This window comes from Mastigoproctus giganteus, chromosome 14 (genome assembly GCF_048544385.1).
Source record: "Mastigoproctus giganteus isolate SK-2022 chromosome 14, ASM4854438v1, whole genome shotgun sequence".
Taxonomy (NCBI): Eukaryota; Metazoa; Arthropoda; class Arachnida; order Uropygi; family Thelyphonidae; genus Mastigoproctus; species Mastigoproctus giganteus.
The window spans coordinates 25,001,839-25,014,384 of record NC_143588.1 but is presented as its reverse complement, the minus strand read 5'-3'; the positions used below and the strand labels follow the sequence as shown (position 1 = coordinate 25,014,384).

The following is a 12,546-nucleotide window of genomic DNA, read 5'->3' as shown; positions in this document are numbered from 1 at the left end:
AGTGGAGGAGAAATTGTTGAAGATAAATACAAGAAAGGCACCTGGGGTGGATGAGATCTATCCAGTTATATTAAAGGAAGCAGCAAAGGAAGTAATTATGAGAGCTTCCTTGGACTCATCTCCATGGACTGGAGATGTGCAAATGTAACCCCAATTCACAAAGGAGGATGAAAGGGGGACACAAATAATTATAGACCTGTTAGTATAACTTCTGTTCCTGGAAAATTAATGGAGGCACTGGTTAAAGCACTGCAGGATCATCTAGACAAGACTTCAGTCATAGCTCAGACACAGCATGGTTTTGTTAAGGGGAAGTCTTGCCTGACCAATTTGATTGGATACTATGATGCAGTCACAAAAGAACTGGATGCAGGGAATAACTTTGATATTATATACTTGGATCTTAGAAAGGCTTTTGATACTGTTGCACATGGAAGACTGCTGCACAAATTGGTGCAGTGTGGCATTGGAGGCAAATTGCTGATGTGGATAAAGGGGTGGTTGAGGGGGAGAAGACAGAGAGTGGTAATCAATGGACACTGCTCATCGTGGACTAATGTTATTAGTGGAGTCCCTCAGGGTTCAGTATTGGGTTCATTATTGTTTTCTGTATTTATAAATGATATTGATGATGGTATATCAAGCTTAATGTCCAAGGTTGCCGACGATACGAAGGTTGGCAGGGTTGTCAAGGACACTACTGACACTATGCTACTACAACAGGATCTGGAAAGGTTGAGCAGATGGGCTGAGAGGTGGCAAATGAAGTTTAACATTGACAAATGTAAAGTACTACATATGGGAAACAGCAACCCCAGAGCAACGTATCAACACTGTGGTACCAAACTGACAGTGGTAGAGAATGAAAGGGACCGGGGGGTGGTTATGCAGGCAGATATGAAATTTTCTGAGCAGTACAGATGGGCTGCAAGAGTAGCTCATGGTGTATTGTCGATGATATATAGGAATTTTTCTAGCAGGGATAAGGAGGTGATTATTCCCTTGTATAAGGCAACGGTCAGACCACACCTAGAGTACTGTATACAGGTCTGGAGGCCTCTTTCAAGAAGGATGTAGAGATGCTGGAACGAATACAGAGAAGGGCAACAAGATTAGTGAATGGAACAAAGGGGTGCTCTTACGAAGAAAGGCTTAAGTTTTGCAAATTACAGTGTCTAGAGACTAGGCACCGGCGAGGTGATCTGATAGAGGTGTATAAAGCCTTGAATGGTTTGGGCATGCCCAATGCTGATGGGATTCTTCCTCTTGCTCAGAATAATCACCTGAGAGGGCATAAATTCAAATTGAGAAAAGACAGATGTAGGATAGACGTGAGGAAATTTGCCTTCAGCCAGCGGGTGGTTGGTTGGTGGAATAAACTTCCATCCCTTGTCGTGGAAGTTGATAGCCGAAATAAGTATAAGGCTCAGCTGGACAGGTATTTCAAACGAACAGAGGGGTGAAGTGGAAGTGGTTATTTTTATTTATTTATTTATTTTATTTTTTTTTTTTTTTTTGGCTGATGCTGCATAAGCTTGCTTTCTTGCATCAAATGCCTCTACTAATGCTAAGAACTTTGATATATATTTGGATCTTAGAAAGCTTTTGATACTGTTGCACATAGAAGACTGCTGAACAAATTGGAGCAGTGTGGCACTGGTGGCAAATTGCTGCTATGGATAAAGGGATGGTTGAGTGGGAGAAGACAGAGTGATAATCAATGTACACTGCTCTTTGTGGACTAATGTTATTAGTGGAGTCCCTCAGGGTTCAGTGTTGGGTCCATTGTTGTTTTCTGTATATATAAATGATACTGATGATGGTATATCAGGCTTAATGTCCAAGTCTGTAAACGATACGTAGGTTGGCAGAGTTGTTAATGACACTAATGATAGTACACTGCTGCAACAGGATCTAGAAAAGTTGAGCAGATGGGCTGAAAAGTGGCAAATGAAGTTTGCCACCTCTCAGCCAATGTAGTACTTTACATTGACAAATGTAAAGTACTACATATGGGAAGCAGTAATCCCAGAGTAATGTATCAACTCTGTGGTACCACACTGACAGTGGTAAAGAATGAAAAGGACCTGGGGGTACTTGTGCAGGCAGATATGAAGTTTTCTGAGCAGTGCAGACGGGCTGCAAGAGTAGCTCATGGTGTCTTGTGAATGATATACAGTAATTTTTCTAGCAGGGATAAGGAGGCGATTATCCCATTGTATAAGGTAATGGTGAGACCACACCTTGAGTACACCTAATTCTGTTTTTGCATGAACTTTTTTTATTTGATTTAACACAAACTGAAAATAAATATTTCATTCTCTTTTTACGTAAGTCATTTTGCTTTAACACGATTTCTATGAATGTTTTTTGCCTAAATTCTAAGAAAATTTTTTTTTATTTGTGGCATATTAGTATCATTTCTATATTACACACACCAATAGATTGGATAACAGCTAGTATGCGCGTTTTGAAACGCGTGCTTTTGTTTACCAATGTGTACGTAATTCGTGCATTGTATCTTCAGAAGACATTTAGTAGTAAGGTCTATTTCAAAGTGAAAGAATCTTTAGTGAAATTTGTGCACATATAAATTTATTAATTTTGCTGATAGTCAATAAATTGTAAGTTTACAAATTTTTCATACCTTTTTTATTAATTATAATTGATATATTTTTCGGTAGCCTTTATATAATGTCAAATAATTCGCCTATTACCAAAATGAAAAGGAAAGCGATTTCTTTGGAACTTAAAATTCAAATTTTAGATAGTCTTGCAACCAGACAAGGGGCTACGTCTGTAGGAAAGCATTTTGGTGTACATGAAGCTACCATAAGAACTATTAAGAAAAATGAAGCTGCAATTAGGAAGTCGGTATGTTCTGGAACAAAAGTAAGTGTTAATTCATCATCATATACAAGAGATATTGTCAAGGAAAAAATGGAAAAGGCTCTGGTAATATGGATAGAAGATCATCACAAAAAAGAGTACCAATGGATGGAAATGCCATCAAGCAAACAGCACTAAGAATTTACAGACAGATTAAAGAAAAGGAGCCAAGCACATCATCTCAGTTAAAACAGAAAGTATGAATTTTCTGTGAGTACAGGTTGGATGACAGGGTTTCTTAAAAGGAATGCTCTTCATAATATAAAAATTAAAGGTGAAACTGCATCTGCAGATGAATCGGCTGCTAAGGTATTCCTGCAGGAACTTGCAAAAATTATTGAAGATGGATGATACACTCCTGATCAAGTGTGGAATGCAGATGAAACTGGTTTCTTCTGGAAACGAATGCCTAACAGAATGTGTGTAGCCAAATTGCAGAAAACTGCTGGTGGTTTTAAGGTAGCTAAGGATCGTGTGACATTATTTTCCTCCAATGCTTCAGGAGATCGTATGTTGAAATCACTACTGGTAAATCGAGCCCTAAACCAACGTTAAATGAAAGGTGTAGATATCAATAAACTGCCTATTCACTGGATGGCAAACAAGAAGGCCTGGGTGACCACTGCTATCTTTACAGAATGGTTCAACAAATGTTTCGTCCCAGAATTCAGACGTTATATGAATTTGAAAGGTCTCGAATTTAAAAGTTCTGATTCTTGACAATGCACCCGGCCATCCTGTCTTGGAACACCCAAACGTACAAATTTTATTTCTGCCACCTAATACTACATCTTTGATACAACCACTACACCAAGGTATAATTGCAACAATTAAAACATACTACGTAAAATGAACATTCCAACACGCTTTGGACAAACTGAATGACGAAACACTAACAGTCACTGATGTGTGGAAGAAATTCTCAATTATGGATTGTATCAATCAAGTTGGATTAGCGTTAACTGAATTAAAACCAGCAACTTTAAATGCATGTTGGAAAGCAGTTTGGCCACAATGTGTAAAAAGCAAAGATCCCATCATCCCTAATACGACCGAATTTCCCAACTTCATTACAATGGCACACAAAATTGGTGGAGAAGGATTTTATGATCTATCGTTTGAAGATATTGATGAATTGTTAACCGACAAAGCCCTAAACGAAGATGAAATAATAGAGGTTGTCCTTGGGACTCCTTATCCCACAGAAGGTAGTGATAATGAAGAAAATGATCCTGTTCTAAATGCAGATTTAATAAAAGAAGGTCGGGAACTGGCCAGAAAATGAGGTAATCATTTTGTCAAACATGACCCTAATGAGGAATGCACTGGGAAGTTTCAACGTGAACTGAAGTTGTTGAGAGTCTCTTACAGAGAATTATATAACGGCCTAACCAAAACACGAACACAACAAATAATAACTCAATTCGTTCATAAAACCAGTGAAACATCAGCACCAGAGAAAACATCAGAGGAGGCTCGTGCTGATTTTGCTCAAGAGATCACAGAAAGAATTACATTAATAGAGGAAGAAGATGATGTCCACAACATTTCTAGTGATAGTAGTGATATTCTAGTCGTATGCAAAAGTATGCGCCATTTATTATCAGAAAGTGAAAATGAATAAAATCTTGTTATGTGTAAAACATTTTTTTTTTGTTCATGAAGAATTTTTTTCATTTCATATGCATACAAATTTACTTTAATACATTTTCATTACATATTATTACATGTGTATTTTGTTGAAATAAAATAATAAGCTTAAAACAAATATTTTTCTGTGTTTTTTTAAATTATTTTTACTGATTTCTTAGATCTGGAACCAATCTTCTTTTCTTCCATAAATACAATGTCTTTTTTTTTTACACTTATTTTTCAGGAACGTATCTATCGTGTAAAAACAGAATTAGTTGTACTGTATACAAGTCTGTAGGCCTCATTTTAAGAAGGATGTAGAGCTGTTGCAATGGGTACAGAGAAGGGCAACAAGATTAGTGAATGGAATGAAGGGTTGCTGTTATGAAGAAAGGCTTAAGTTTTGCAGATTACAGTGTCTGGAGACTAGGCACCTGCGATGTGATCTGATTGAGGTGTATAAAGCCTTGAATGGTTTGAGCATGCTCAATGCTGATGGGATTCTTCCTCTTGCTCAGAATAATTGCCTGAGAGAGCATAAATTCAAATTGAGGAAAGACAGTTGTAGGATAGATAGGCGGAAGTTTGCCTTTAGCCAGCAGGTGATCAATTGCTGGAACAAACTTCAATCTGTCATAGAAGTTGATAGCTTAAATAGATTCAAGGCAGAACTTGACAAACATTTGGAGCAAGTGGATGGGTGAAATAAGGGTGTTTTTTTTTTTTTTTTTTTGTTGGCTGATTCTATATAAGCTTGCTTTCTTGCATCATGTGCATTTGCTAATGCTAATGATTTGGTAGGTAGGAGTGACCAGAAACCACAAATACTATGTCAATTGTACTGACAGCCATAGAAGGGTTGTTGCACAATTTAAGTAAATTAAGTGTAATCTTTCTATTGCCCCCCCCCCTACAAGCATCAAAATAGAGAGCAATTTCGGTGCATTGGCTGGGGTTATCTTTTAAATGCTTTGTAATAACAGTCGAGATTTCTTGAGACCCTCTTCCACCTCCTGTCTAATTCCACACATACATTACTGAGCATCCAGATTTAATTGGGTGGACACAATTGTAATGTTCAAATTAATCTTGTAAAAAGCAATGGATGTGGTTTTAGCTTTGGAAATGCAAGAGCTTTTTGCAAATCAAAAGTGCCAGCATAATTGTCAGAAACCTTGTAAGCCTCGTCCAGTAACTAAAATTAATTAGACTTTATTTTGACAGCAATTCACTTCAAAAGATTCAAACGTCATGGAGAGGTAACTGCAAGGTATAACCAAGGGGATTGAATCACTTTTCTGCGGAATCTCATGCAAGATGGAATTGGCCCACTATAACAACAAACACTATCAGATATTCTTCAGTGTTATAAGGCACCACTGCTCTCTATCAGCAAGCTAATGAACTAAGACTTTGTCCACATTTTCACTGAATAATTATTGACTTGAGGTGACTTAGTACACCTGTAGCTCGTCTTAAAGAAAAATTGGACTTGGTTCACTATACTTCTGACCCACTCATATTATCAAAAAGAAAAAAATAGATCTTTAAGTAATGAGATTATATTTATAGAAGGAACCATTCCAAATGTGACAATGAAGGTGACTTCAATAAAGAAGAGGTGAGAATAACACAAGGGCCTGCAAGAAAGTAACAGAAAAGAAATTGAAAAAAGAAAAGTAATAAAACAACTCATTAGCATTAACATTAGTACAGGCATATGATGCAAGAAAGCAAGCTTATGTAGCATCAGCCTAAAAAAATAAAATAAAAAACCGCTCCCATTTCACCCCTCCGTTCGTTCCAAATCCCTGTCGAGATCAACCTTAAATTTATTTGGCTATCAACTTCCACAACAAAGATGGCAGAATTTATGGCCTCTCAGGTGATTATTCTGAGAAACAGGAAGAATCAAATCAGCATTGAGCATGCTCAAACCATTCAAGGCTTTATACACTTCAATCAGATCACCTCGCAGGTTCCTAGTCTCCAGACACTGTAATCTGCAAAATTTAAGCCTTTCTTCGTAAGAGCAACCCGTTATTCCATTCACTAATCTTGTTGCCCTTCTCTGTATTCTTTCCAACAGCTCTACATCCTTCTTAAAATGAGGCCTCCAGACCTGTATACAGTACTACTCAACGTGTGCCTTACCATTGCCTTATACAAGGGGATAATCACCTCCTTATCCCTGCTAGAAAAATTCCTGTATATTAATTGACAAGGTACCATCAGCTACTCTTGCAGACTGTCTGCACTGCTCAGAAAACTTCATATCTGCCTGCACAATTACCCCCAAGTCCAGGTCCTTTTTGTTCTCTACCACTGTCAATGTAGTAGCACAGAGTTGATACGTCAACCCGGGGTTACTGCTTCCCCTAAGTAGTACTTTACATTTGTCAATGTTAAACTTCATTTGCCACCGCTCAGCCCATCTGCTCAACTTTTCTAGATTCTGTTGCAGCAGCGTACTGTCATTAACTACTCTGCCAACCTTCGTATTGTCTGCAAACTTGGACATTAAGCTTGACATACCATCGTCAATATCATTTATAAATACAGAAAATAACAATGGACCAACACTAAACCCTGAGCGTCCCCACTAATAACATTAGTCCACAATGAGTAGTGTCCATTGATTACCACTTCTCCCACTCAACCATCCCTTTATCCATAGCAGCAATTTGCCTCCAATGCCACACTACTCCAATTTGTTCAGCAGTCTTCCATGTTCAACAGTACCAAAAGCCCTCTAAGATCCAAATATATGATATCAAAGTTATTCCCTGCATCCAGTTCCTTTGTGACCACATCATAGTATCCAAATAAATTGGTCAGGCAAGACTTTCCCTTAACAAAACCGGGTGTGTCCGAGCAATAACTGAAGTCTCGTCTAGATGATCCTGCAGTGCTTCTTTAACCAGTGCCTGCATTAATTTTCTTGGAACAGAAGTTAAACTAACAGGTCTATAATTACTTGTGTCATCCTTTGATCCTCCTTTGTGAACTGGGGTCACATTTGCACATCTCCAGTATATGGGTTCATTCCCTGAGTCCAAAGAAGCTCTCATTTCGGCTAAGGGTTTGCTAAGGAAGTAATTCCTTTGCTGCCTCTTTTATTATAACTGGTTAGATCCCATCCACCATGGTGACTTTTTTATGTTTATCTTCAACAATTTCTCCTCCACTTTCCTCTCAGTTATTTATTACAAAATCATCTAGCTCACTGCCAGAGTTTAACTCACCTCTGGCTTTCCCTCCCTAAATTACTCGTCATGTGTTAATGTAGATGCAAAATACTCATTTAGTTTGTTAGCCACCCGGGCAGGATCATCAACAGTTGAACCATCAATATCCAGTGGACCAATCTGATTCATCCCTTTCCTTCTAGAGGTAATATAGGTAAAGAACTCTGTTGTTTTTCTTTGCATCCTTTGCCAAAGATTTCTCATAATCTGCCTTTGGTTGCCTAACCTTCTTTGTGACTTCATTACAGACCAGCTTATATCTATCATAGGCTTCCATGTCACCCATTAAGTTATATGTATCCCATGCATTTTTCTTCTCTGCAATATGTCTCATTAGTTCATCTGACATCCATTTAGGCCTAAACCTTGAACAATATTTCTTAGTTGGTACGTAAAGCCTAGTAGCTTCCAAGATAAATTCTTTGAATGCTTCCCATTTTGAATTTGCTGTTGGTAACATCATCAGTTGGTCGCATCGTATAGAATTTAAATTCTGTCTCAGTCCACTGTAGTCGCCTTTACAAAAGCAAAAACCCTTCCCTTTACTCCAGATGGTAGTTATCTCTTTGAGTAAATCCCACTTCAGCACACTGTGATCACTGCCACCTAGTGGTTCCTTTATCTGCAGATTCTTAATGCATGAAGAATCACTATTGATAATCAGATCAAGAGTATTACTCCCTCTAGTTGTCTCCCGAACATGTTGATGTAGAAACCAATCATCCAATAAATCCACAAAAGCCCTGCTAGTTTGAGTGACCAACACACAAATTCCAGTCAATATCTGGGAAATTAAAATCCCCCATTATAAGACTCTCTGATTTACTGGCCCACTCTATTTCCCTGTACAGTTTCTTATTATCAGAGTCATTAGGCCTATAACACAATACTACTCTCAATTTTGATCTCACAATGCTTATGTCACACCAAGTCTAGCAATGTCGACTGGCTTCACTTCCTTGGATATTATGTGTTTCTTAACTAATATCATAACCCCTCCTCCCTTCCTGTACACATTGTACTCCCCAAATTACAGTTCTGCATTCCTTATATCTGTGTGACACCACGTCTCTGATATCCCAACAATATCTGCCTTGAATGTTTTGAGAAATACCTCAAATTCATCAAATTTATTTACAAACTCCCAGCATTGGTGCGTCATCCATTGTCGTCCTTCAATTCCAATATAAGATATTCTTAATATGCAATTCTCCTTACTAAGAAATATAATTTCATGTAAGCTACATCTGGCTCTACTCTTGGTATAATTTATAAACTTGAAATTGTTATATCTGAAGTTAATCTGTTGCTCAGATCTTTATGTTGCTAAAGTGTATTACTAATTTCCCACTCTTCCATGTGGGTTACCAGTTGAAGACTTGAGATGTAGCAACCTATCTGCGATTTTAATAATGGGGCCCCTTCTCCTATTAAAGTTAAAAAATAGGAGAAGAGCCCATTATTAAAATCGTAAATACATGATAGTCTTAAAAAAATCTGTTTCACTTTTGTATGACTCATAGTTGTTACACAGAATCCTGCTTTGCTTTACTTCTCTTTAGTGAAATTTAACAAATGTAAATTAACCTGAAAATCAATAACACGGTGCATATGCGATTCGCTACATGCAATAGTTGTCATATTCCTAGCAAATCACAAGATGAAATTTAACTAATCTGCTTAACTCACTAGATTCATCAAAAAATATTCAACATTTGCCTTAAATTTACACATAAGTAACTAAACGCTAAAAGACACTAACAAATAAACAACACTTACGTCATAAAATCATAAATTTCATTCACGGGTAGACTACCAGTTTTGCTATTTTTCAATGCCATAGCAATAAGACAGCTGTAGGAGTAAGCAGGTTTCGGATAAGTAGTATCGGGCTGGATTTTACTGAGAGGTTTATTTGTGAGAGTTACTTTACTCTTTTGTTTGGACTTGGGACTAACGTTGCCAGAGTTTCTTTGTGTCTGCTGTTGGAGGCCAGCTTGAAGTTGCTGAATATGGGATGCGGTAGCCAAGGTAACATGCTGTGGACTGGGTGAAGGCGTGGGAACTGCCACTGTAAGGTTCACTTGAGGTTGTCCATGTTCAACCTGTGGCACTAAAGTCGCCGTAGTGGTAATGACCTGCACTGTAGTCGAGTGAGGTAGCGACCTTCCGTCCGTATTCACTGTATCGCTGGTTTGTGACATCAAGGTTTCAGAAGACGATAATGAAACCTCCGCGGAAGATGACACAGTAGTAAACACTGGGGTATGCACTGGAGGCTGAAGCAACGTGACAGGGAGTGCAGTTTGTGGGTTTACCAGAAGTCCGCCCGTTCCTTCAAAGTCCGTATTAAAACCATACAAATGCGAGCTGTTTAACCATCCGGTACCTGCACCTTCGGACAATTCGGAATCGAGGGTTGATTCGACGAGATCCATGGGAACTACAGGTGTTAAGGCCGTTAAAATAGGTGCTTCGGGGGATGCAGGTAAGTCGGAAGCTGAAAAGTATTCTCCTATATCTGTCCTGATATCGGAATCAATCATGTCTTGCAGCTTAAACGAATCACCGTACAAATCCATGATTGGGAGTAAAGGGGAAAAGGATGAATGATGGCCGAAATCAAACAAAGCACCGTGTCGGAGAAGCGCTTGAAACATACGAATGCACAATCAAATAAAACGAAATGTGTCTAACTTGACACCTGCAAACGTAATTTCAGCAGCCAGTTTTGTCGTTCTACTATTATATACAAATTCAGATGTTACACAGTGCAAAACGCTCGCATTCGGAACACCACCATAAGCACACCATTTGTAGCGGTGACAAGGCAAGGCCGACAATGCCATACATGTAGCAGTCTTGATCACACACTTACCTGGCCTATTGCATTACCAATTCGGACTGCTAGTTATAGTACATTGCTAAAACAACAAAGCCATATTCATTTTCTATGCAGCAAAATATTAAATTTTCTGTAAAAGATTGTTAATAAACGATTTCGAGTAGTAAAAGTACGTTGTAACCCCAGGACAAAGAGAAGAGAACATTTGAACAAACCGCTACATCATTGGCGGGATGTAATCACATGATCTGGAACTTATATTTCGTTGGTCCGTTTGTGCAGAAAGGTCTAGGCGGGCTGTAAAGATGTTATGTGACGGGCATATGACAGCTGTTGTCATTGATATTACTGAAATCCGCCATACTTAACTGATTGCAGATACCGACTTATATTGTGTACCTTTATTAACAGTTTTATGCTATAAGCTCACAGATTTAACCGCTATATTAGCTTTCAGTTGTAAAACTAGCATTGCAGCTTAAGAGTAGTACTGCTAGTCAATATTATAATTGCGTTAATAAATTCGCATATGAACAAATGGCACATCCAGCTCTGCATACTGATATGTACAGTATTTATGATACAGCCACTGATATGAAACGATGAAATGCGCCCAAACAAACTTTAATTTATTTTATCACTATTTATTTCACCATTTATTATCCATTATATATTTATTAAATAAGTTCAAGGATCAATAAACTTTTAAACGAAAAAAAAAAAAAAAACCACAAAAGTTAAAATAGATATCATAGTTTTCTTTTAGGGGGAGCCTACCTTTCGTTATAACCTATGCTATAAAATTTTAACAAAAGTTTACGGTTCCTCCCCATTACCGAACAAATGCACTTTGCATCCACTGCACACTTCCTCCCGCCAATACCTAAACTCTGAATTGGGGGTCCGCCTGTGAAATTAACAAACGCCTCCCCCATCCAGCAATGCCATTTAAAAACTGCACTAAAAAACAGTCCAAGCGCCAGCGGACCTCGCGGTATGTACATTTCTGAACTTTTCCCTTCGTTTCGATCTTGTCTCAAGAAAGTGCTAGTCCTCCATCCGACTAGAAAGTGTTGACTACAGACACGTGAGAAAAAATTGTCACTTATGATATTTAAGGCATACAAAATATTGAAAAAGTGAATCTTCTATGCTTGTTTATTTACAGCACTCAAATTAGAGTACTGTATAAAGTTAACCCATTTTTTCTGCTTACAGGTATACTAGCTGTGACTGAAGAAGCAACGGTTTCCACAATGAAACATGGAATACAGAAAAAGATGGAAAGTCTAAAGGACCTCCTATTAAAGAAATGCTGGATTTGCTGGTGTTCCATGTCACAAGAAATAACAATAACAAGAGCTTTTAAGAAATGGGGCAAGCCAAAATCAGCGACAGAACTGTGGTCGAAAGGCTGTGCTAAATGTTCGTGATTCGGCGATGAACAAAAAGCTTTTCTAAACGAAAAACGATTGCAAATAACACAAGAAATATAGTCAGTTAATCAGAGGCCTCATCACCAGATTTCTGCCCTAGTGGTTAGAACCGCCTTCCTCCCCACACAGGGTGGAAAAGATCTGAGTTCCAGTTTCATCAATTACGTGAAGAATTTTTATGAGCCTTTTTCACAAAGTGGCTGAGTTCATCGGTCTCAGACGGAGGTACCATGGTTTTTCTCAAGGAAACTCGGGTTTTTAGTCCAGCAAACATAAAATCCACCACAGGACACATGCAATTTACAGTATATAAGGAGCAATACGGCCTTAGTCACTGATACTCTAAAACCAAAAAATTTGTTTACCAGATTTCTGAGAGAATATTTCAAAGAAAATTGTATAGCATGGAATTCTGGAGTAGATTCCCGAAAAAGATACGTTAATACTCCCCATCCTCACTAAGCAGATCTTGCCCAGTAATCCAGTCAAAATTCAC

The 12,546-nt window shown here is 38.2% G+C and overlaps 1 protein-coding gene across 1 annotated transcript in view; it reads right to left on the bottom strand.

The window, feature by feature from the left end:
- LOC150075024 (uncharacterized) overlaps positions 1-10,351 on the bottom strand; it is a 131,910-nt gene extending 121,559 nt beyond the window's left edge. The window contains exon 1 of the mRNA XM_090389049.1: positions 9,549-10,351. Within this exon, the coding sequence (XP_090245175.1) occupies positions 9,549-10,351 (803 nt within the window). The remainder of the gene's footprint in view (positions 1-9,548) is intronic.
- Positions 10,352-12,546: the final 2,195 nt, after the last annotated feature.